The 26,879-nt window shown below is 43.3% G+C and overlaps 1 protein-coding gene across 1 annotated transcript in view; it reads left to right on the plus strand.

Moving 5' to 3' along the window:
• The window catches only part of Ly86 (lymphocyte antigen 86), a 60,005-nt gene extending 35,929 nt beyond the window's left edge, over positions 1–24,076 (plus strand). The window contains exons 4-5 of the mRNA XM_027948094.2: positions 17,815–17,867; positions 23,652–24,076. Coding sequence (XP_027803895.2) covers positions 17,815–17,867; positions 23,652–23,735 — 137 coding nt within the window. The 3' untranslated portion in view covers positions 23,736–24,076. The remainder of the gene's footprint in view (positions 1–17,814; positions 17,868–23,651) is intronic.
• The last annotated feature ends 2,803 nt before the right edge of the window (positions 24,077–26,879 follow it).

A 26,879-nucleotide genomic window follows, 5' to 3' on the forward strand; every position in this document is an offset into this window, starting at 1 on the left:
CCACATGTATTACAGGCTTAGTCTTCAGGTTGATGCCATTGAACTTTTAGAAAGTAGGGTCATATAGGAGGTCCTTAGATCATTGAAATTTGACCTTAAGGGAGATTATGGGACCTTAGTCCCTTCCTCTCTCTCTCTTTCTCTTTTGCTGTGTGGTCAGGAGGTGAAATGGTTTTCTCTACCATACACTTCTGCTATGATGTGTTACCAAAACAATGAGTCAATGGATCGTGAACTGGATCCTCCAAAACTATCAGCCAAAATAAACCTTTTCTCTTTATAAGTTGATTATCTCGGTTATTTGTTATAGTGATGTAAAACCGACTAACCCACCAACCTATTGCCAAAAGCAACTGAAAATAGAAGTCTTGGCAGAGCAAAATAAATAAATCCCATGTGTGTGCATGTGTGTATACACTGAGCACAGGTGATCATAAACTAGGGATCTGTAGTTCAAGGATTCTTTTTTTGGAAATGTTAACACCTATAATTGGCATGGTGCAGTACAGTGAAATGCAGACACAACTTAATGATGTCAGAATTCAGAGAGAGGCAGAAGTCAGTGATGCCCAGAGGAACTGCTGTCTCATGGTGCCCCCATCCCTGTGCAGAAACAAATTGTATGAGCCAAATCTATTACAAAAATATACACAACAAATATAGGCATTCCTCACCTTATATACTATGTAAGCAACAGGGGGAAATTGGGTTTGGACTTGATTTTAAATGCATTAATTTTAAAAGCTTGTAACTTAAAAAAAATACTACAGTGACACCTCTTGCAAATGGAAGAATTCTTCAGTCTAGGAATTAATTGCTCCCTGGTTTATCTTTTGTGTAAATCTGAATTTTCCCACTTTAAGTGTTTTTCCAAAGTGGAGACTACATCATAATTAAATGAATTTCAATATACAGCAGAGGAGATCCCCTGGGAGCTATCTTTAAATTCTGGCATGATATTACCCATAAGGCAAATATTATCCCCTGACAGCCACTAAGGTATTTGACTCTGATAGGAACTGATTTTACATATACAAACTAGTGACAGTTGTAACTACAGGGGCCACTCGTGTTGGCTCCCTGTCCTCCCTTTCTGTTAGCCAGGGTCTCTCCTTCTGGTCCAGATTTTTACTGCATCCCTGTACCTGATGATCCCCTGAGGGTCACTAACTGCAGAGCCTTCTCCATCTCATTGTCTGTAACTATTCAAAACTCAGTCTTGACAGTTCTTTTCTATCTAGATGACAACTCAGATTTCAACAGCTGGATTTCTGGACTCTCTCTATTTCTGTGTCAATGGGTTTCTTTCCACTGGTCTATGAAGTGATGGAAATGCAATCTGTTGGTTTTCTTGATTTGGAAAATTCCCCATAAATACTTTCTGCAAAATGCCTTATATCCTGCACTACTATCGTAGAGGACAGGGTACAGCAACCTTCCAGGCAGGTGCTACCTTGAAAAGCACTGATTTATGCTGATGTCCTGACAACCCCCTTAAGGCATGTCCAGAGATGTGGCACCACTACCCTACTTTGGGCCTCATTATTCAGTTGTTTAATGCTCACTACACACACATTTAGCAAATGCAAGCCCTGGAAATTAAGCTATTGATTTCTGCCATACCAGAAGGGGATTAAGCGGCTTTATCTGAAGCCTCAATTTTAAATACATCACCTCTTTCTACCTATTTGCTCATCTGTGATGTCTGGGCCATATTTTGGACCACCTGCTTCTGCAAACTCCTTTGCCACCTGCCTCTGCCTTGGTGGTCCCTTTCCTTTACTCTTGGTTTCTCCCAATCCCACCTCTGGGTCCTGTCATTCAGCAGCAACTGCACATAACCCAAATGACAAGGTATCTTGGTTCCTCCTCCCTTGAATGAACCTATGGCTCCACAGAAAGAGTGGAGGTTCTCTGACATGTGGGACATCATTCCTTCTCTCCTGCCATCATCATCCACACTCTCATTTTACGGTTGCAAGGGGAATGTCACCAAAACCAATAGAATGGAAGGAATTTCTGCCTCCTGCCTCATCACACTTCAGTGTTGTCATTGGGTGGTAGGATCCTTAGTCCAACCCCCGTGACTCTCAAAACTGAGCACACGTCAGTGTCACTGGGAAGATGTGCTCCACCGCACATTACTGGACCATGCCCAGAGTTTACAACTCGGTACATCTAGACAGAAGCTGGAGAATCTGCATGTCTTCCAAGCCTCCAGGTGAAGTTGATGATGCAGGTCCAGGACGGAACTTTGAGAAACACCAGCCTAGTGGATAACACAAGTTTTGAAGACAGAAGAAAGCTGGACCCAAACTGATACTTAGCCACTTATGTGACTTCAGGCAAAGTACTTAACGTCTGTGAGCCTCAGTGTCCTTGTTGTACAAAAATGAAAATATCTGCGACCTCATGGGAAAATAACGAGGATAAAATTGGATAATGTACTTAAGCCCTCTGAACCGTGTTTGGCAGAATAAGCATTCCATAAGCGATCGATGGTCGCTACTTTGTGCAGCTAATGACAGATTTCTCCAGCGAAGACTTTGAGCCCCTCAAGTCGTCATCAATCTCAGAGTGGAAGTGTGCATTTTAACGAGGCACCTGGAGAGGCAGTGGAGACTTTGAGGCTTAGACATTGAAGAACTTTATCCTGGAGAGTACCAGAAAGAGGACTTTGGTCCAATCCTGCATATTCCCCTGTGGTCCACAATGTGAAGTCTTCCTGGCTTTCTTGCACCTCTGGGGAGACAGTCCCTTTTGCATTCCTCCTGGAATTGCAAATGTGAAGCAGCATCTCCTCCCCTTCAGCCCTTTCTTGTCTTCATGTTTTATTCCTTTTCTGCAGACATCAAGCGGCTGCACATTTCCTGCTTGTGATTACCAGGCAAAACCACTGCTGTTGCAAATTCATGGAGAATCAACAAAAACAATGATTTGCTTATTGAATCAGCAGAAAACTCCAACTCTTGAACAGCAAAAGCCCGACCCAGACATAATGACCACCCTAGAGAGGACACCAGCAATGACCAAGTAAAAGAAGACTCTTTCTCAGAGCTAAACAGAATGAAAGGAAATATAGGGGCTCTTAAGGAATCCAACAGTTCTGGGTGCTTTTCCTCCATTCTCAGTCAAGTGCATTTATAAATGAGCCAATAACGTTGAAATTGTCCTTTGTTGTTCTGTTGTTGAGTCTAGCTTATTAAGAGTAATGTTGACCTCAGCCCAGAAGCAATTTTAATTTTCTAATTCCAGCTTCTTTACAAGTTTTTAGCTTGTTATGAAATTCCAGAAATCAAACCCAGGGACTCATATGCTTTCATGCAATCATCATTTAGGAAGCTAATTAAGAGAGACAACTCATAGCTCCCACATACAAGGTCCCACAATCTGACCTTGCAGTTCCTGGTATTTGCATCTTAACAAACTAAACATCCCAAGAGCTCTGGTATGCATGGACCTTCAGAGCCCCCCTGTCTGAGAAATGTGGTCCTCTGCCAAGCTTATTTAGGGAGCCCAATCATGTTACTCTTTCCTTAGGCTCACCCCTGGTTTTTGCAGATCAAGTCAAATCCTCCTCTTCTCTTTCCTCCTATCACCATCTTCTTCATCTCCATGACTGAGAGTCCAATCAGCCCACCAATTTACAAATTGTATTTTGAATGTCATATAAAGTGTTTGTTGGCAGAAATAGGTTGGTAGGAGGAAAGAACAACAACCTTGAATTTTCACTTACTGCCTGAAGTTATGTATCTCAGAGGAAACGCAGGCAACAAAAATAAACAGGTCTTGCAGGAAGAAGGAAATTGAAAACAAGTCATTTCACCTTCTCTCCCTCCAAAGCCCCTCATCTGTGACTTAATGATTGGCAGTGTCCAGTGCAGTAGGGGCTGGCCACCTGCGGGGGTTGAGCACTTGGGGCACATGATCCAAAGTGAACTGTGCTCTACGTGTAGAACAAACACTAGATTTTGAAGACTTGTATCAAAAAGGAAAGTATGAAAAAACATAAATATCTCATTAATCCTTATATTAGTTCCATGCTGAAATGGTAGCTACTTAGTAATTCAATTAAACAAAATGCATCATCAAATTAATATTACTAGTCTTCTTTGCCTTTTTTAATATAACTATATATATAGAAACTATACATATAGAAAATTTAAAAATTATATCTGTGGCTCACATTGTATCTGTTAGTGTTGACCCAGGATGCTTCATTCAGGATGATAGCCACAAGTCACAGGTGGCTGTTTAAATAATTTATATTTAAGTTAAATTTAAAATTAGCTCATCTATCACACTATCTGTATTTCAAGCTCTTACTAGCCACACGTGGCTAGTGGCTACCATAACTGATGAGGCGGACACAGAACATTTCCATCCTTGTGGAATGTTCTATTGGACAGATCTGACGTAATAGTTTCATACTGTTCTAAATTACTTTTAACAGTCTACCCTGAACTCATTAATTGGAGTCTATATTGGAAATTTTACTCCCTGGCCCAACCCAAACCCCAATACTTTCTTTTCTGCTCAATTCCTAGATTATGTTTGTGCTGTGATTCTGAAGGGCACTCTGTAGGTAACCCTGGATAATCTCTCGCTCTCAAAATCCTTAATTTAATTATATCTACAAAGTCCCTGCTGCCATGTAAGTTGACACAGTCACAGCTTCTGGGGATAAGGATGTGGACTTATTTGGGGGACCATTTAATAGTGTGCATAACTCCCACCAGAAAACCAGCACCTCTTATCTGACTTCTGCATGCCATGTGAAGAGGCCAAATAACTGTACATAACCCAAGGAAACCACAAACTCTGCATGTTTTCCACTAAAATGCCCTCACAGAAGTCAAACAACTCTGAGAACTTTGGAGATAATGCACTTGCTCATGTGCCTGAGGCAAGATATGAGCTTTTAGGATAGGGGATCGTACCACTGATTCACATCAGAGTTGAATCAAAGACTTACCTTGCTGGGTCATTATTGTCACTTTTTCCCAGATTCCGGAAAGCTTCCACCTGCTGTGTCCCTCACCCAGAGGAGAAAATATTTGTCTAGAAGTCAATGACATGACCCATGTGTTAGAACCATTCCTGGTGGAAAACCAGCTTATTAATAGGGGGAGAAAAGAGCATAGGCAATGAACACATCTCTCAATCACTGGAGAGGGAAAAGTGGAGAAGCATAAATGAACCAACTCTGGGAAGATTCTCACTTGATAATTTTATAGAAAATCCATTACAAGTTTGCAATGCATGTTTTCAAGTTGTCAATACCATTAAATGTCTCTAGGTAGTGAAATGCCATCAAGAAGATCTCACAAGCCCTGCCGAATGCACAGAGAAAGATATCAAAGTAGCATTGGCTCAGGCCGAGCTACCATAATTCATGTAGAGGAAAGGTAACCCAAACTCTCATTATAGTTTTGTGCCTTAAAGTGTATTTGGGATCCCAAAAAGGATCCCAGCAAGTATACCCAAAACACAATGACCCTACATCCAGCCAAAGGAGCCAAACAAAATGCTGAATACAAGAAATATTTGCGTGTAAAATTGAACACTTTCTTATTACTGAGCTCCCAGTAGCAACAGGAATTAACTTCCCAATACACATGCCAAGGAATCGAAAAGTTTTCAAATCCAGTTTGTTGGAGTTCAGTTTATCCATTGTAAGTTATATCACAATGGGCCACTACTTAATGACAGTAAAATTCCATCTAAAAGAATGAAAAACTGGACTCATTCCAATTACAAGGGAAAAATAAGAGACCCAGAATAACTAAAGCAATCCTTAGCAAGAAGAGTGAAGCAGGTGGCATCACTATACCAGACTTTAAACTGTACTACAGAGCAATAGTAATGAAAATAGAATGGTATTGCCACCAAAATTGACTTGTAGACCAATGGTACAAAATAGAGGACACAGAGACTAACCCACATATAGTTATCTTATATTTGAAAAAGGCACCCAAAACATACATTGGATAAAAGATAGCCTCTTCAACAGATGATGCTGGGAAAATTGGAAATCCATATGCAACAAAATGAAATTAAACTCCTGTTTCTCACCATGTAGATCAAGGACCTAGGAATTAAACCAGAGACACTGTGTCTATTAGAAGAAAAAGTAGGTCCAAATCTCCATCATGTTGGATTAGGCCCCAACTTTCTTAATAAGACTCCGATAGCACAAGAATTAATATCAAGAATCAATAAATGGGATGGATTCAAACCTAAAAGCTTCTTCTCAGCAAAAGGAACAATCAGTGAGGTGAATAGAGAGCCTACTAATTGGGAACAAATTCTTACCACACACACATCAGATAGAGCACTAATCTCTAGAATTTATAAAGAACTCAAAAATCTTAACACCTAAAAAATAAATAACCCAATCAATAAATGGGCCAAGGAACTGAATATACACTTCTCAGAAGATAAACAATCAATCAACAAATATATGAAAAAAATGTTCATCATCTCTAGCAATTAGAGAAATGCAAATCAAAACTACTCTGATATCATCTCAGTCCAGTCAGAATGGCAGCTATTATGAAGACAAACAACAATAAGTGTTGGCGAGGATGTGGGGGAAGAGGCACACTCATACACTGCTGGTGGGACTGCAAATTGGTGCAGCCAATCTGGAAAGCAGTATGGAGAATCCTTGGAAAACTGGGAATGGAACCACCATTTGACCCAGCTATCCCACTCCTTGGTCTATACCCAAAGGACTTAAATACAGCACACTACAGGGACACAGCCACATCAATATTTATAGCAGCACAATTCACAATAGCTAAACTGTGGAACAAACCTAGATGCCCTTCAGTAGATGAATGGATAAAGAAAATGTGGTATATATATACAATGGTATATTACTCAGCATTTAAAGATTATAAAATCATGGCATTTACAGGTAAATGGATGGAGCTGGAGAATATAATGCTAAGTGAAATTAGCCAATCCCCAAAAAACCAAACTCCAAATGATTTCTCTGATTTAAGGATGCTGAGGGGGAGCTGTGGGGGTTAAATGAACTCTAGATAGGGCAAAGAGGAAAAGGGGAGGGAGGGAAAGGGAGGGGGAATAGGGGTAGGAAAGATGGTAGAATGTGATGGTCATCATTACCCTAAGTACATGTATGAAGACATGAATGGTGTGACTCTACTTTGTGTACAACCAGAGACATGAAAAATTGTACTCTATATGTATAACACTGAGAGAGACTGACTTGCCTCTCCCCTGTCCTCTAATTCCTCTTTTCTTAAACTTTCTGGCCTCCTCTTCTGCCCCTATTCCTGTTCTTCTGTGCACAACTTCACATCTTTACCATCGCCCCCTCCCCCATTCAACCTCTGTATTTCCCCATAGTGTGAGTTTCACATAACTCACAGGGACAATACAGGGCATGAAAACTTCCTTCCTGAATTTCAGCACAAACGTCAGGGAAGGAACAGGTTCCGTGGCATTCTGTGTAGTTTCTAGACTAGGTAGCGCAATTATCCAGAAAAAGTCCAAATGTTTTAGCAGCTAAGTTTCTTGGGCCACCATTAGCTCATACATAGCCTTGGTATACATTAGGAAAAGAGGTACTATCTTAGTTTGTTTTCTATTATTATAAGTGAATACCTGACAGTAGATAATTTATGAAAAAGAAACAGTTTATTTTAGCTAACAGTTCTGGATGCTGGGAAATCCAAGGCTGGGTGGTTCATCTGGTGAGGGCTTCATGCTGCTTTATAACCTGGCAGAAAGGGGAAATGAAAGGGCAAGAAGGTGCATACAGAGACAGGAGACAAAAGGCAAAAGCCACTTTCATGATAACTAATCAAGGTCCTAGAGAGCAAGGACTCACTCCCACGAAATGGCACTAATTTCTTCATGAGGACGGATACTTCAGGATCCAATACCTCTTAAAAGTCCCACTAACTCTTAAACCATGATACTGGTGACCAGGCCCCAACATGAGTTTTGGTGAAGACAGACATTCCATATTCTAACCGTAACAGGCAGCTTCCTCCAGAAAGTGTTCTTCATTTGGGTTCTGCCACAGTCTGGCTGGGCACACAATAACCGGGAGGTCACGAGCCACTTGTAGGTTCAAAACAGGAACTACTTTATTGCCAGAACCCCACGGGAACTCTCCAGAACTCCACGGAAACTCCGCAAGAACCAACGGGAACTCCGCGAGAACTCAAAAGTAGCGGGCACCCGAGGTAGCAGGAGCCGCCTTATTGCTGGACAGCAGAGGTTTACATACACAACTGAATACACAGCTTGCCTCAATTCAGCATCATCCGGTTACAGCAATCAGTCATTATCTTAATAATTATACACAACCCAACTCAATTATCATCATCTTAATGGCTCGCTGGCGTTACTTCTCAACCACTCCTTCTGGCAAAATGCCAGGCGCCATCCTGACCTGGCTGTGGCTCTCAACATCGTTCCTCGCCAAGCAAAGATGGAAACAAGGCCTTGGAGATGGGCCATGTCTTGGGACATGATGCCAGGAAGCAGGAATGAGGGGGAGCAGGAGGGAAAGCCAGGAGGGCTGCACCAATGTGGGGAGCTCAGGCTCCATACCACTGGGACCCTTGGGGCATTGCAGTGGGAACCTCAGAATTGTCCTTCTCAGGGTCAGAAGGCACCTACGTCAAGAACTTCCTGCAGGAGTTAATCTCCCTACACTTCCAGCTTGCTCTCCACGGCAATTCTGAACAGAGGTAGATGCAGAGATAAACAGGCCTTTGACCTGAAGTAACATCAGAGGATACCCCCTGCCTCCCACCAAGCCACAGATATATACTGAAGGGATTTTCCCTGAGGATCTGTGGCCCAGGACACCAAAACCACCTGCCTGTGGGACCCAGCCCAGTCCTGGGTTGCAAAGAGGACCTGGCTTGGATTTCTCCTCTCCCCTCACGAGGCACTCTCTGTGAAACCATATAGGGAGGGTCTGCAGGATCTCTGCTGAGAAAAGGCATAACTGCATCCAGTTATGCCCCAGTGAAATTTGGGGATGGGGGGACTTTTCCAGGTGGGACAAAATGGTCCAGAATTGCATGAGACCCAAATCAAAACCAAAAAGAAAAGAAAGAAAGAAATAAAGAGGCCTGAAAGCTCACAAAGCTGCCAAATCAAGACACTAAAAAAAAAAAAAAGAAAGAAAAGAAAAATTACGAGTGAACTTGAGTTAAGCCTGGAGCTACCTGCCCACATGGCCCAGAATCCACTGAATCCCTGAGGAAGCCTCCAGTCTTTGGGACCTGCTTGACCTATTGACAGCCTCATCCACAGAAGGCACCCTTGTAAGCCGGCCTCAGGCAAGTTCATCATTTTCTTAAATAGGTACCTGAACCAACAAGCTCTGCATCATCAGGAGACAGGAAACACCAGGCCCTGGAATGTCCAAGACTAAGGGAACAGAGTGCAGCTCAGGGAGGAGCAGGATAACTATGCTGGGCCTGTGCCATCGCTCAGATTTCAGACTCAGGAAACACCCAGAGGCAGGGAGAGGAAAAGGATGATATTTAAAGCTCATTAAAGTGAAGCAATACATTCCCTCCCTCCCACTCCAAAGATGATGCACTTGGCCAGCCTGGAACATTCTCCTACTTCCCTCTTCATCCCATCACCACCCTGTGGCCAGAGCTCGTTCCCACTGTGCTCCTGCAGGACATGGCTGTGTCCTCCCAGCTCAACAGAACTCCCCAGTGCAGGCATCTCTTCCAGATGGGATTTCTTGTCCTTTGACAAATAGACCCGGAAGTGGGATGGCTGGATTACTTTTTGAGGCACATGGATTCTGTCCTCCATGATAGTTGTACTAATTTACATCCCCACCAACAGTGTGCGACAGTTCCTTTTCCTCCAAAAATTATCACTACACTCACGATGTGGGAGCCTCAACAGATGAATGGATAAAGACGATACAGGCTGTATACTCAGTGGAATACTACCACCCATGTCGCTGCAACAACTTGAATGAACATGGAGGACAGAATGCTAAGTGACGTGAGTCAGACATGGAAAGAAAAATACTGCAGGAATTCACTCACATGTGGAATCTTAAAAAAAAAAAAAAAAATCCCCAAATTTGTCAACTCAAGGTAGAAGGCTTTTCTAGGAATGAAGGAGTAAAGGAAAAGGGGAAGATGTTTGTTATCCACTATAAGATCAGTTTGGGGGTCTAATGTACAGCATAGTAACTATAGTTAATGATATTGCATTGTTTGCTTGAAATTAGTCGACAGAGTAGATCCCAAATGTTTTCTCTCTCTCTCTCTCTCTCTCTCTCTCTCTCTCTCTCTCTCTCTCTCTCACACACACACACACACACACACACACATTTTTAAATGTATAGTAAATGAGGGAATGAATGTGTTTGTTAGCCCTGCTGTGTGCCTCAAGTACATCCATCACTCAATTTAGCAAGTGGCTGGTAGAGATGGCCTCCCTGTCCATCACCCTTACTCTACTGGGTGGTAGGGAAAAAGTCCAAAATGCTGAGTAAATAAGTAAATGAGAGTTTGGGGGTCAAAGGTCAGTGGTAGAGCATGTGCTTAGCAATGCGCAAGGCCCTGGGTTCCATATATATATATTTGTTCTGGATAGACTAAATGACAGGGCATCATACATTGTTACTCTATGGATTTTTACATTGTTAATCTCCTAATAATGCTTGCATACTGGTGGCATCTTTATAATAAATGTGCAAGACTGGAGGACATTCCAGTAAGGTCCTAGGAAGAGCTGGGAGTGGGGAGAAGGCTGCCTGCAGAGCTGATGCACTCAGCAATCCCTTCCACACCAGCCTCTGCACTGGGGCCTTTTATTTCCAAAATTTAAAAATTAATGTTCAAGGCTGGGGATGCAGTTCAGTGGTAGAGAATACTTGTCCAGCATGTGCAAGGGCAGATTCTGTGCACACACACACACATACACACACATACACACAAATGATGAACACAATAATAATGAAAGGAAATGAAAGAAAATAAAATATACAAATCAACTTCCTATTTCCAAAAGAAAAAAAAAAGCTGATTTTTCAGAAGTGCTTCCATGTGTTCAAAACCAGGGGGTTGAATTTCTTGCACATTAAAAACTGATAAGAGATTTCAAATGAAGGAAAGGAAGAAATGGGTGCAAATACACTGGGGACCTTTTTATAGTACTGGAGTGTGAGAATGTTAATTAAAGGAATCTCAGAATCGGAGAGGATCTGAGAAAGGAAGGAGTGAAGACTTAATTTTAGGTATTGTTTCATCAGGTTTAAGAAAAAAAAAAAAGCAGTTCATGAGCTACTTGCAACTCTTCTCAGGAACTTCATGGGTCTCCAAAAAGCTCCAGTGGAGACCAATTTAATAAAAATCTCTCACCCCAGTGAAGGACCTGTTAATAGTGAAGAGCACAAATTAGCAAATCCTGGGGCATTAAATGAGCAGTGCCCAACCTGAGATACCATTCAAATGGTGTTCTTCAAAGAGCCCTACTCAAACAGTTTTCAAAACAGAAGATAAGAACTTAACTGTTGTGCACGCTGGTTGGACCAGGAAATTCCAAAACCTGGCCTCCCTGTGTGTTTCAGCACCCACCAAGTGAATTAATAATAATTCAACTAATAACTGAGGTAGGGTGTTCCTACCCTCAGGGGGGCATTCTGCTCAGAGGTTACATACCTGGTCTCCAGAGGTCTTCATGCTCTCCAGGGAGTCATTCCTATTTGTGTTTTGCAAATGCAGAAGCTGAGTACAGATGATTCAGCAAATTACCCACCTTACTTGGCTACTGAGTAGGAGAGCTGGATCTTGAACCTTCTGTCTGCTACCCTAGGTCAAGTTGCTTGCACTGTGTCACCAAAGAGCAGACAAAAGAGCAGAAGGTGAGCATAAAAGGAGCCCAAGGGAATCCAGCCAGACCAGTCCAGGACTAGCACACCCCATCCTCATTCTGGACTCTGCTCTGGAGCCACCCTGTGTCCCCAGCCTTGATGACCAGCAGGAGTGATTTCGAATGGCTCATGACCATAGAAGTCATACCCTCAGATTGAGGACCACAGAGGCCCATTCAACTAAAACACAGGAGAAATTCTTGCAAGTATACCTAGGAGTCACAGTATCTGTAAGTAAGCAGGAAGCCAACCAGACAGGAGCAGCTCTGGTGAGTAGTGAGTGGAAATAAAATGATCTCTCACCAGAGCAGATTGGGCAGGGGTCTCTTTGTCCCTCAGCTCTGATGGTCCTGGCAGGGACCACCATATCCATTAGGATAATTCTTTTAATTCTTAAAAGAATTAATGTGCTGCTAGCTGAACTGGGCCACTATATTGCCCACCAGCTAGGGGCACTTGTGTGTGCACTCAGGTTATGCAAAGCACCAACATTACAAATGGATCCTAATAGGCAGCCCCTCCAGACCTTGTGCACATAGGTACAATGCCCTTATATCTGGATGACTCTTCATACAATTAACTTTTTGTGTAACATGTTACTTCATCTTCCCCAATTACACTGGAAGGTCCTTACGGATAGGATCTGGAACTTTGACAGCAGTTTCCAAGAAAAGTCTTGCTTATATCCAGAACCAAATACAGCCGTGTGTCACATAATGACATTTCAGTCATTGATGGACTGCACCTACAACCGTGATCTACAAGATGATGTGACCTAGTGGTGTCATGGATGTCTTGTTTGTGTAGTACACTGTGATATTCATCCACCAATGAAATCAGCAAACTATATGCTTCTCAGAATGTTCCTCCATTATTTAGCAACACATAACTGTAGAAGTTTTCTTTTAAAAATGACTAGATCTGGACACCCACCACGCATGCTGTATGCTACACTTGCAAGGTACCAGGAATTGGCCAAGGGGAGGAAGGTATGTTGAGGACATGGGCATTTAAAGAAGCCAAAATCCATTCTAGGGAACAGGTTTGTTAGAAGTTGAGGTCTCAGGTTGCCCTTCAGAGGCATTTTTAAAGGGGTACTTGCCCTCATGTCCCCAATACCATTCAATTTATGTCATGATGTACCAGCCATGATGCCCCTGGTCCAAAGGCCTTTGGAACAGGGACAGTTTGATCTGTTTCCAAGTATTTACTAAGCAGCTGTGAAAGCCAGGGTGACAGGCAGGAAGTCACTCTGTCATGAAAAGAGTTTAGATCCTAACATCATTAGTAACTCAATAAGTGCTTATTTACGCCCTCACCTGTCCCCCACTATCATCACCAGACTTGGGTGCCCTGCATGACTCATTCCTGAGTCTATCCCTCATGTGCCAGCCCCTCTCAGGCCCTGATTCTTCCAACAGATAGGGAGTCACAGCAGAGGGAGCGAGAAGGAAGTCGAGTGTCAGACCCATGTCCCAATTCTGGCTCTACTCATCAATAGCCTCATTTGATGACCATACACTGCACCTGCTGAGTGTCAGACACTGCAGAGCAGCAGGCCAGAATCCTAGTCTGACAGAGGGAAAAGCCCTGGGAACAATCCTGGTGGCCAGTGGTTTAAACGGCTCCCATCCTGTTCTTGTCTACTGTTCTCCTAGCACCCTGCACAGTCCCGACCTATGTTGGATGGATGTTCAGTGGTGTCCACGAATAAGCAAACATGTTCATAGCAAGCGTTTCCTGAGGGCTCACTGTGCCAGGTGCTGTTATGAAAGTCACATGCATTAACTCATGTGATGCTCACAAGCACCCTCGGAGGGGACGTTGTGATAACCTACCTGCCCAACTTGTAGTATGAACCCAGAGTCTGTGCAATGAGCCATTATAATATGCTAAGTTCATACAGCCGGCAAATCACAGAGGAGGCAGTAATCCTTTGAGGACATGGGCAAGGTCTTGTCCTTCCTGCTGATTTCAATATTGCCATGGATGTGACCACCCAGCACTGTGATGTTGCCATTTCTTCACCTCCTTACCTCCAATAACCATTTCCAACTTCTGTCTCAACCATCATCTCTCATGCCAACCCTGGGTGTTGTCATAGTTTGCAAAAATGTTCCACTTCCAAACTCTCAGTGCAGGACTCTGCCTCCTAGTTTCGTTGTACCCTTCCAGCTCGCCAGTCCTGGGACTTATTGCAATAATGGAGATGCCATCCAACCACTCTGTTTTTCTTATTAAGTGCCTCCTCCTGCCTTCATTACCTTTCCTACTCTCCTGAGATTCCGTGGTCTATCATTTTAATCTTTCCTTTGCATCTGTCCCCAATAGACTTGACTCTATCACTGTCATCAAGACAAACTACAACATTTTTTAATTTTTTTTTTTTTTTTGGTACACAAATGGAGCACGACTTTTCATTTCTCTGGTTATATACGATGCAGTCACACCATTCATGCATTAATAATACATGTACATAGAGTAATAATGTCTGTCTCATTACTCCATCTTTCTCACCCCTATGGCCTACTCCTCTCTGCCTAATCCAAAGTTTCTCCATTCTTCCCTTGTCACCCACCCATTATGGATCAGCATCCACATATCAGAGAAAACATTTGGCCTTTGTTTTTTGGGGATTTGCTTATTTCACTTAGCATGATATTCTCCAACTCCATCCATTTACCTGCAAATGCCACAATTTCATTCTTCTTTAGGGTTGAATAATATTCTATTGTGTATATATACTATTTATCTATTGAAGGGCATCTAGGTTGGTTCCACAGTTTAGCTGTCGTGAATTGAGCTCCTATAGACATTGACGTGGTTGCATCATTATAGTGTGCTGATTTTTAAGTCCTTTGGGTATAGGAGTGGGATAGTTGGGTCCAATGGTGGTTCCATTCCAAGTTTTCTGAGGTATCTCCATACTGCTTCCCAGAGTGGTTGCACCAATTTGTGGTCCCACCAGCAATGTATGAGTGTACCTTTTTCCCCACATTCTCGCCAACACTAATTGTTGTTTGTACTCTTAATAGCTGCCATTCTGACTGGAGTGAGATGAAATCTTAGTTTTGATTTGCATTTCTTTAATTGCTAGAGATGTTGAACATTTTGTCATATATTAGTTGGTCTATTATATATCTTCTTCTGTGAAGTGTCTGCCCAGTTCCTTAGCCCATTGATTGACTGGATTTTTTTTTTTTTTTTGTGTGTGTGTGTGTGTGAAGTTTTGGGGGTTCTTTATACATCCTGGAGATTAGTGCTCTATCTGATGTGCATGTGGTAAAGATTGTTTCCCATTCTATAGGCTGTCTCTTCACGTTATTGATTGGTCAAACTACAATACAACCATCAACTACAGCAGAGTTGTTGAATGTTTCTGACAAAAATATACATCTGGGATGACAGGGGTATCTGAATTCATGGCCACAGACCTCAAAAAAAAAAAAGGCACTCAACAACACTGACACTGCCACAAGCCATTTTCTTCCCCACTGTCCATAATGAATAGTATATTTTGCTCCTCAACACACCACAGATCCCACCCTCCACTTTCCCCTATCTGTCTGCACATGACCTTCATAGGGAATGAAAGGAATCAGACAGGAGCCCCGCCTGCCCGTGGCCTAGGGACTAGCCCATAAATCTACCTATGCCCCATTCTGCTCCCTTTCCCTCCTATACTGTGGGAGTGCTTTTGTGCTTCTCTCAAAAGCAAACCCTTCCTTTTCTGCCTTCTTAAACCCTCACTCCTCCCTTCATTCCCTCTCTTCTGTGTGTTCAGTCTTCTTCTTTTGACACAATTCTTCCCTTCACAAGAGGAGTGTGGTGCCACCGCTGCACACGTCATGAATAAGGAACCAGGCACCCCACCACACATCCTCCCTGAGAGCACTCATTTCCCCCTGCTTTCCTGCACTGCAAAACTCCAACTCCCTCACCGCCATCCCTCTCTAAACCCACCCCACCTGGGCATTCCATCTCCCCCTCTTCAGTGCTTTTGTCAATGTCACCAAATGATGTCCAGGTTGCCAAAGTCAGTGCACAATTCTGTCCTCACTTCACTCAAACTCTGAGCGGTGGCATCCAACACAGTTGGTCTCACCTCCTGTTTGAAAAACACTCACCTTCTGGCTTCTTTGATGACCTTCCCTTCCAACGCGGGTCCCTTGGTCTCTTTGATCAACTTCTACACTCAACCTCTGAGAGTCGAAGGGCTTCTGGAGTGCTTCTAGCCTCTCCCCTTCTCTGCCTGTTGATCTTGTCCCCTGGAGCTAGGGTCTTATCCTGTCCCATGGCTTTATCCCCACTACACGTAAATGACTCCAGGATCCGTAGTTCCATTCCTACCACTTCCCCAAACTCCTGATACATACATCCAACTGCTTTCAAGGACCCTTTATTGACCATTACACACACACACACGTACACACACACACACACATGGCTTTTCCTCCCCAGGTTCCCCCATATCGATAAATGGCACCCCCACCAGCCCCAAGTCCCCCCAACCCTCACCCTCCCTGTCCACTCATCAGTGACTCCTGTCTCCGAGTGTGGCCACGATTCTCTAGTGTTTCCTGGCCTCCACCACCTGCACCTCCACCCTTCGCAACCTTTCCCTCCTCTTGGCCACGGAGGGGCCTGCCCTTTCTGCCTCTCCCCTCCGTTCTCCATACAGCAAAACACAAAGAGAGTGTTTTCATTTGACTTTTTAATACCTTTCCCACTGCCTCTGGAGTGAAACCCAAACTTCCTTCTGCATTCTCAACATGCTGAAATATCTGTCTCCCTCTGGTTTTCCAGGGTCTTTTCAACATGGTCCCTCTTGCTCACTGTGCTCCAGCAAATCTGTCTCCCAATTTCCCACATCAGGACCTTTATCCTTATTCTATTGCCCTAAAATTCTCTTCTCCCAGCTCTGTAAGTTGGTTATTAGCCTCCTCTTGGTTTCTTTTGTTTGTTGTCTTGCTTTTTGGTGCTGGGGATCAAATGTAGGGCCTCACATACGCTAGGCAAGGGCTCTGACACTGAGCTGGAGGCCCAAGTGGGAAGGCCCATAGCTCAAGTGTCACCTCCCTAGAGATGGCTTCCTTGACCAGTCACAGCCTATCAAACACAGAATCTCCCGGTTCCTAGTTCTTGCAAATATGTACCAAGGATTTTAATTCCTCCTAACCCGATGAAGTGGTCCCTTTTATTCACATTATCAGTCCAGTCTTAAAACAAGAAAACTGAGTCTGCCCAGTGTGGTGGCACAAACCTTGAATCCCAAAGACTCCAGAGGCAGGAGGATCGCAAGTTCAAAGCCAGGCTCAGCAACTTAGCAAGGCCCTAAGCAACTTAGTGAGAACCTGTCTCTAAATAAAATATAAAAACAGGCTGGGGAGGTGGCTCCGTGGTTAAGCACCCTTGGATTCAATCCTCAGTTCAAAAACAACAAAACAAAATCTGAGTCCAAAGAAAAAAAATGACTATCAGAGGCCAAACAGAAAGACAGGAGATGGTCTCAGTCTGGAACCCCTCACAGCCCACTCCAGGGGCCTCTTCACCCCGCCTTTCACATCACCTGCATGTTGCTTTTCAACACTTTTAATAGTATGGATATCATCTTGTTCAGTTATTTCTGCAATGTCAGCCTCCTCATTAGAATATAAGCAACGTGAGGTCAGAGACCATCACTGGATCCCCAGGGTCTCCCACATGGTAGGCACTTGACAAATAGTTGGTGCATAAATGAATAACTAAATCAAGAGCAGGGTTTGGATCAGAAATTTAAAATGCTTACGTTGATGGCTGCCCTGATTGTCGCACCTACCATGGTCCACATCTGTGTGACCACTAACGATGGAGCAGATCATTCTCGTGTTGAGGGGTTGAATAATGTTACCTGTGCTGTGTCTATTTTTCAGAGCAAGTTTACTATGCGGGTCCTGTTGATAATTCTAGTTTTGATGTTCCTGAGGTAAGTCTGAGTTTTCTGTCTTACGTTGTTACTTAATTATTGTATTGAACATTTCGTGAAGATGGAGACAGAAGTAGAAGAAGAGGGGGGAGAAAGGAGGAGGAGGAGGAGGAAAAGCAAGGAATTAAACAGTTTGAGACTTTTCCATAGGCCATCACTAAGAAAACCCTTTCTCAATAAAGCTGTTACTCTATAGTGGACATTTAGAAGTGTTCAATGCATGGCTTTGCCCTTTTGGATGTTCATTTGACGTGTCATTGAAACTTTAGGGATCTTCCAGGCACAAACCCCACTGAGAAGGATGCTGGAGTCTTGTGCACAGGATTGCCAAGGTCTATGGGGCTCCATATGGCTACACTGATTGGGGTGTGGGGGAGGCACCATGCACAGGCTGGCAGTTCAGAGAAAGGAAGATGCATAAAACCACAAAGGCTTAAATGTCCCCCTTATAACTATTATCCATGGGCTGTGTCTTAGTTCATTTTCTGTTGCTATAACTGAATGCCACAGACTGGGTAATTCATAAAGACTAAAGGTTTATTCCGACCATGGAGACTGAGAGGTCTCTAAGAAGAGGCTGCATCTGGTAAGGTCCTTCTTGCTGGTGGGGACTCTCTGCAGGGTCCCAGTGTAGCCCAGAGCATCACATACTACACAGAAAAGACAGAGATAAACTGCTTTTTATAACAGACCCACTCTACAGACTACCCATCCATCCATTAAGAATGGATTAATCCATTTATGAGGGTATACCCCTCACAAGCTAATCATGTCTTGGTCCCACCTGATCTCACCTGTTTACTGGGGATTAAATTCAACCCAGGTTTCGGTGGGAACATTCGAACCATACATAGCAGGCTAACTAAATAAAGTGCTCATGTCCTGGACCTTCACTGGCAAGACTCACAACTAACCACTAGAATTTTATATTTATTCCATAAAAGTTAAAACTCTGAATAATGTGATTTATGAAATGCCTGAATTCGGGCCGCTCTGGCATAAGCAATATATTTTCAATATGCTACTCCTTCAAGAATCTTATGGAAGAACATGAAAACAATTGTGGAAATGTAATCATTTAATTTCTTTGTTTTGTTTTGAACTTCATTTTACCAGCCATCCCAAACCTGAAAGAGCCACAAGAGACGAGACTCATCCATAAGGAATCTCCTCCACTTAGCTTCATTTCTGGGTTTGCTTCCTTTCTGCCCAGCCTCTGGGTTTCTGTCCCACAGCAGCATCTGGAGAGGCCATCTTGGGTTCCTACTGCTCTTGTTCTCACAGCTGGGGTGGAAACCCCAGCTTTCTCTCCTGGAATCTGCAGAGTTTTCTCCTCAGGCCTTTCAGTATAATTTAGAAATTTTTCAAGAAAGGAAAACTCATCCTCTCTTCACTTCTAGGATCCAGGGCCCAAAATCTTCCAGATAGCTTTTTTTTTCTCTCCTTAAATCTTTGCTATTTGAATTTTTTTGGTCTCATTTTCCTTCTGATACCCCACAGGAAACCGACATAAAAGTTGCTAACCATTGATTTTCATTTTGCATAATTGGCTTTTTCTTTAACTCGCTGCCCTTAGCAATCGCTGTGAAATAGAAAAGGACTTTTTAAAGTCATAGAACCCTTCTGAAAGAAAACTCACCAGAGATGTAAAAAGCTTTTCAGGTGTTCCTTGATTTACAAGGGGGCTATATCCTGGTAAACCTACTGTAAGTTTAAAATAACATTAAATCAAAAATGCAAGTAATGCACCTAACCTACCAAGCATCCTAGCTTAGCCACAAGTACATTGTAGACTGTTGGTTGCTATCGCTTGGGATTGTGTGGCTAATGGAAAGAAGCCCCAGTTCTCTTTTGGTGCCCAGGATCAAGAGAGGATCATACTGCATATCACTATCTTGAGAAAAGATCTAAATTCAAAATTCAAAGTATCTTTTCTACTGGATGCATATCACTCTCAAGTCATCCTAAGTCGAACCACTGTGACTCAGGGACCAAACCTATTGCAGTCATTTGCTATGCTTAGAAGAAAAGCAGTACCTTCCTTCCTTAACCCAGAGCAGTGCTAAAGGAGGCATGGCCTGATGTGAGGCCAAAGCCACAGTCAGGTCTCCTGGGCCTGGGCCTGGGCCCCCTCCCCTTCTGAGGCTCATGCCTGGGACAACGGCAGTCCCTGCTTGGTCAAAAATGCGGCTCAATATTAAGTGCCTTGGTATTACTTTTCATTTATTTTTTAGATAGAGAAATAGACAAATACTATTTTTAGTTGACATGTAATAATTATACATATTTATAACATATACTGTGATATTTCAATGTTTGTATACAAGGTACAGTCATAAAATTGGCATGTCTATCACCTCAACATTTATCCTGTGTTGGAAACATTCCAGACCATCACAAATAGCTTATTTTCCATCTAGCACACCCAATTATTTAGCCTAAATTGAAGTCTTGCATGCAATATTATATCTGTTTATGCCTTCTGTCTTCTTAATTAGAATTTAGAGATCCTTTGGCTTCCCAAAGCATATGGACAACAAAGTATAGGTACAGTCTGAACCATGTATTACCAAGGAAGCAAATACACATTCCTAACTCACAAATCCAGTGTCCTCCTCAAGAGCACAAAGACTGCAGCCGTCTGTCCATCTGTCCCCAGATTGTCACAGTTGCCTAAAGACTGTTACCAGAGTATGTGTGTCTTGTAATGCATCATCTAGAGCACCTTCCTCCAAATACTCCATTTTCTTTTCGACTCATAAAGCAATAATGAAAAACTCATTTGGTTTTCAACAATTTTATAGATTGTGGGCTTACCTGCACTTGGAGAGTTAAAAGAGAAGTAGAGAATAACGATGATGATGATTATGGTGATAATGGTGGTGATGGTGGTGATGAAGAAACACCATCAGATAAATTTCAACTGGCCTTTACTCATAATTCATTCTCCAACTTTTACAATGCTTTGGTGAAATTCCTAACACTGCTTCTAATATCAGAGTTGCTTGACATTTGACCTGAAGAATCACAGAATCCTCAAGATGAATCACCTAATCAGTCCTCACATCCAAAGAACCACCCAGAGCATAGCCTGCTTCTCTCAAATGCAATTTCCACCTGAGCCTTTGCTAATTGCTAGAAAGTTGCCCTCTGCTACCAAAAGCTGCCGATCTTGCAACTTCTATCCAATGGTCTGATTTATTCCTTCCCTCTGGCTTGATACAGATTAAACTCCTTCCCTCCTTTGGGTGACAGGCAGTTCAAAGATGTGCCAGGCATTTCTTACGCATCCTTCTCTCTTGACTTTTCTGTTCTGCTTGCCATTACCTCTCACCACTCTGAGTTTTCTTCTCCAGACTGGTGAGTCTACAGACATGCTACCACAGTGTGCAGAGAACAAGACAGAAGCATGTCAACCCCTGGGATATTCCCACAATTCCTCATATAGCATGGCTCTCATGGCCTCTTCTAAGTGGTGATATGCCACCTGCAAATGAAGGGAGCCCTCTCTGCAGTACTGTTGCTAGAAAGGAATCCTGAAAGATGGCACCCTTCTTCATGATGGAGCATTTTAGTTCTATGCTGTGCCCCCACAGGGATTTCCTCCATTTCAAAAATGATACTTTATCCTCCCAATTGCCCAGGCCAGAAGGCTTTAATCCATCTCTTGCCTCTCACTCACTTGGGTTTTCTCAGCAATCACATTGGCTCTTCTTTCCAAATCTATCCCAACCCCAGCCCCTTCTCCCTATCCACCAAGTCATGCTCACCTCTCACCTGGATGACTGCAGTCTTCTCCTACCTCATCATAAGGCTTCACCCTTTCCCACTACAGCCTCTTTTCAACATGGCAGCCAGAGAAATTCTATTCACACATAAATCAAATGCAATCCCTCTTCTGGGGAAAACAGTCATAACTTGAGTCCCTTTTAGACTGGAAGCCAACATCCCCACCCTGACCTGTGAGGTCCTAAGGTTCTGGATTCCTGTGGGCTCCCACTCTCCCCTCCTCTCCTTTCTCTCCTGGCAGCCCTACTGGCCTCCTCAAACACTGAGCCATCAGCCCCAGAGCAGCATGGCGCCCCCCTGCACCTTCTTCAGGTCTTTGCCTAAAGGTCCTTCTCTTGACCACTGTCCTCAAAATTGCAAACCAGTTGAGGATACAGGGGTAAAGGTGCATTCATACTTTGTTGGTGGGACTGCATACTAGAACAACCACTTTGGAAAGCAGTATGGAGATTTCTCAAAAGAGGAGAAATGGAACTACCATATGACCCAGATATCCCACTCCTTGATATTTATCCAAAAGAACTAAAATCAGCATACTATAAGGATGCTGGCACTTCAATATTTATAGCAGCTCAATTCACAATAGCCAAGTTATGGAACCAACCTAGGTGTCCTTCAACAGATGAATGGATAAAGAAAATTTGGTATAGACACACAATAGAGTTTTACTCAGCCATAAAGAATTAAATTATAGCATTTTCTCATAAGTGGGTGGAACTGGAAAACATCATGCTAAATGAAATAAGCCAGACTCAGAAAGTCAAGGGGCAAGTGCTTTCTCTCATGTGCAGAAGCTAGAACAAAATAAAGGGGGAAAGGCAAGTTGAAAATAGAAGGGAAATCAGTGGAGTAGAGGAAGGGGACAGAGGTGGAAGGAAGTGGGATGGGATGGAATGTGGAGTGAAATTTACCAAATTCTGCTGTGTATGTATATGAATATTCCACAGTGAATTTTAAAAATTCAAAAAACAATAAATAAATACGAGGAAGACCAGTAGAGTATAGAAAGGGAAAGGGGGAGGAAGGAGGGGAGAGAAACAGAAAGAACTGGGGACTGACATAGAGCAAATTATATCCATGCATGTATGATTATGTCAAAATGAAGCCTGCTATTTTGCATAATGATGATGCACTCATAAAAACATTTTGAAAACTGCAAACCAACATTATTCCCACCCTCCCCAGCTCTCCCACCCACTCCTTCCTGCCCTGTTCTCCTTAGCATCAGTATTTAGCAAGCTCTCCATGGTCCCTCGTGTGTGGCTTGTTCATCTCTCCCAGAAAGACAGAGCCCCACAGGGCAAGGAGTTGGTTTGTCTTCTTCTACTTCATCCCCAGTGTCTGGAACCAGGCCTTATACATAAGAGATGCTCAATAAATACAGTCCCTCTGGGGGGTTTGTTCCAGGATCCCCTCAAATACCCAAATCCACAGATGCTCAAGTCCCTTAGATAAAATGGTGTAGGATTTGCATATGACCTATGCACATCATCTGCATATTTTAAATCATCTCTAGATTACTTAGAATACCTAATACAATATTTAATATAATATAAATGTTGTATAAATAGGCAGGATGTGGTGATGCATGTCTATAAACCCAGCAATTTAGGAGGTTGAGGCAGGAGGATGCAACTTCAAACCCAGACTGAGCAACTTAAGGCCCAAGTTACTTAGTGAGATCCTGTCTCTACATAAAATATAAAAAAAGGGCTGGGGATGTGGCTCAGTGGTAAAGTGCCCCTAGATTCAATCCCTGGTACCAATATATACATTTTTTTACATAAATAGTTTTTATACTGTATTGTTTAGGGAATAATGACCATGATAAAAGTCTGTAGCTGTTCAGTACAGATGCAACCTTTTTCAAACATTTTCAGTCTGCAGTTGGTTGAAGCTGTGGATGTTGAAACCTCAGATCAAGAAGGCTGGCTGCTGAATGATTGACTATAGTGTGTGTCCCCTGCCTAATAATTCTCCCTGTATCTCTTGCAGGGAGAATACCAGGTTTTGCTGAAACTATATAATGAAAACCACTCCACAGTGGCTTGTGCCAATGTCACTGTCATTGCCTCCTGACTGTGGCCTGCAGGCAAAAGCACAGTAAGCTCATTCTCATGGGGACTCCAAGGTCCCCAGACTCAACCTGCTTTGTAAGAAGAACCAGTTGATAACAGAGAGACTCTGAAGAACTTCCTGAGCAGTGCAGCGGCTAAGTTGAGCCCCAGGATCAGATGTCCCCACACTGCACAGATGGAATGAAGCCCTGGAAATTATGTGCTTCCGGGGAGCCTCTCAGTAGTCACTAGGCAGTCTTTAGGGTCATTTCTTCCCTAATTAGTAACTCAGACTCACCTTCTTTTGAATTCCTTAAGAGCTTTTCCTCACCGTTACCCAGAATAAAGAAAACTAGCTCACAAGTCTTCAGCATGAATTTTTCAAAACATTGTAGAACAATACTGTCATTAAAAAGTCATTTTCTCCAGATACAGTCAGGTGTCACCTGCTGGCACAGCATAAGTCCCTCTAAGAAATTCAGAAGCATGATGCTCCATCTACAACTAGAGAACCTCACAAAACGCTCGTTTCCCCTTCATCCTCTGTGTCAGCCAGCTTTCCGTCACCATAATAAATACCAGGGAAAATTGACCTATGAAGAGAAAAGGGTTACTTTGGCTCACAGTTTTGAAAGTTCTGTCCACAATCATTTGGCCCCTGCTGCTTTAACCTGTGGCCGGCCAGCACATCATGGTGGGAGCATGCGGTAGAGCAAATCCACTCACCATATAAGCCAGGGAGCAAAGAGGAAGAAGAGGGATCAGGGTCCCACAGTCCTCTTTAAGGACACACCCCAAATTTCCTAAAGACCTTCCACTAGACCCCACCTGCTAACGGCTCTCCCACTTGACAGTAGTGCCACCCCAGGGAGTCAAGCCTTCAACACAGGCCTCTCAGGACATTCGAGATCCAAACTAGAGCATCCCCCAGAGCATGATTATACCTGATCTCAGCACATGATGTCACTCATTCCTACATTCATTCATTTATTTAAGGAAACAGGGCTCAACACCTAGCATATAAGGCACTGTGCTCCTAGAGCACACTGAGAACAAAAACAGGTACTGCCCTTGTCTCCAAGAGGCAGTTCCTGAAATATTAAGAAGCCACATGACCAGCAGTGAACAAATTCATCTGCATCTTCAACTCCTCAATAAATGAGCAAGTTGCCCATCTTATTTCCAGAGCCAGCTCCGAAGCCCAACTTCTCATCTCCTGGAGTACAGATGGCATGGTAGGCTCTGCAGTCCCTTCAACAGTCCCTCCTCCCCGCTCCTCTCCTTCCATTGTCCCTGGGTCCAGTGTCTGGCCCTCTTGCTCCTGCCACTGGTCTTCAGTAGGATGGGTGGGCTGACTTTGTCATCTAATCATCTTTTTTTTTTTTTTTTTTTTTTGAGAGAGAGAGAGAAAGAGAGAATTTTTTAATATTTATTTTTCAGTTTTTGATGGACACAACATCTTTATTTTATTTTTATGTGGTGCTGAGGATCGAACCCAGCGCCCCGCGCATGCCAGGTGAGCGTGTTACCGCTTGAGCCACATCCCCAGCCCATCTAATCATCTTTTATATCACAAAAGTGCCACTATGTTAGAGATTAAAAGAGGAAAAATCCCATAGTTCAAAAAAGGCTTATTGTTATTAATTCCTACATGGAAATAATTAAACCACCTGGAATGGCCAGCCGTAAGCTCCTGGTTGCCAAACCAGCATCTGAGCTTTTCTGGGTAATTGAGAGAGAAAATGATAGCAGCTTCCCCATCTGGTCTGTAATCCTTCAGATAAGACATTTATGACTGCACCAGGCTCAGGAGCAAACCTCTGGACACAAACCCAGGGAATGGTGCTGTCATACACAAGAAAAGCAAACAATTTCTGACCCTTCACCATTCCCTTCAGCTGGAGATATTTGCCCTGCTCTCTTCTCAGTAAACAGTCCTACAACTAGCAAAGGGCCCGAGGAGATTCTGTGTACTCACATATCCCAACAACACAGGACAGCTGTTACAAGATTCCAAAGGCACACGCAGAACTCAGCTGCTCCCTATCCTTTGCACTTCTCCTTTAATTTGACATTGGGGATGGGGGAGATTCAGATACTGTTGGTTGGGATTAAATAGTGATTTCCATACATGGAGCTGACCCTTGGCATGGCTGAGTGACTGCACCAGCAGTTTTACTAAGGATGTGACTTGAGAGAAAAAGAAAATGTTTCTCTATCCCCAAATATGCTTTTTCTTAATGTCCTGTCATGGGCCTTGGAATAGGCACCCCAGGATTCAGGAGGAGTGAGTACCACAAGCCAAGCTCAAGCCAGACCTCTGGGTGGTGGTCCAGGGGGTGGTAAAATGGTCCAATCTATCCAATACCCTAAATTTACTTCTCTTCTCACAGAGTTTGCTGCTGTTTCAAAAATCACCATCAAAACCTACAAAGATTTGTTCACAATAGACTTGTGAAAGGGGAGTAGAGTTTGGTCCAGAATTAGTTGATGTCCCCAGAACCTAAGAACTCTTGTGGAAATCAACCAGCTCCAGTCACTCCGACACCTACCAGCCCTGCTTTATATTTTGAGGGAAATTTCAATCCCTGTCTATAAAGCATTTTTTAAATATTTTTGAAGGAAATTTCAGAACTCAACCTGGGTCAAACGTACTGAGACTTGGTTTGCTCCTGTGACCTCTGAGCCCTGAGGAGACCCAGGTAGCTGCCAGGGTTTGCTGTGGAGGTTCACACTATCGCTAGCCTTTCCCCTCCATTTCTCTGCCCATCTTCCTTCTGCCTCTGGCCTCCCGGAATATTGGCTTCACACCATCAGGCAGTCTCTCCTGGAACCACGCCATCTCAGCAATTGCCAACCTCACACGCACTCTGTCCTCAAGGCTGGAGATGAGAGTCCTGCTTTCTCCTGAAGCCCCGCCTTTCATTTCTGATTGGATTAGCTTGGGTCACATGACCACTCCTAACCAATCACTTTGGCCCTTCCCTGATTGGCTTGGCCTAAGTCACAGGCTCCACCCTTGCAGATGAATCAGTGTCAGTGCTAGAGGTGCCACGCATTTGCTCAGTGGGTGTGCAGCGGGGAGTCCAAAGAAGGTAAAGGGAAAAGATGCTAGAAATTGAGAACAAATGTAGAATCAGGCCAGTTTTTGAGTTATGATCCTTCT

Source organism: Marmota flaviventris, chromosome 6, assembly GCF_047511675.1.
Source record: "Marmota flaviventris isolate mMarFla1 chromosome 6, mMarFla1.hap1, whole genome shotgun sequence".
NCBI lineage: Eukaryota > Metazoa > Chordata > Mammalia > Rodentia > Sciuridae > Marmota > Marmota flaviventris.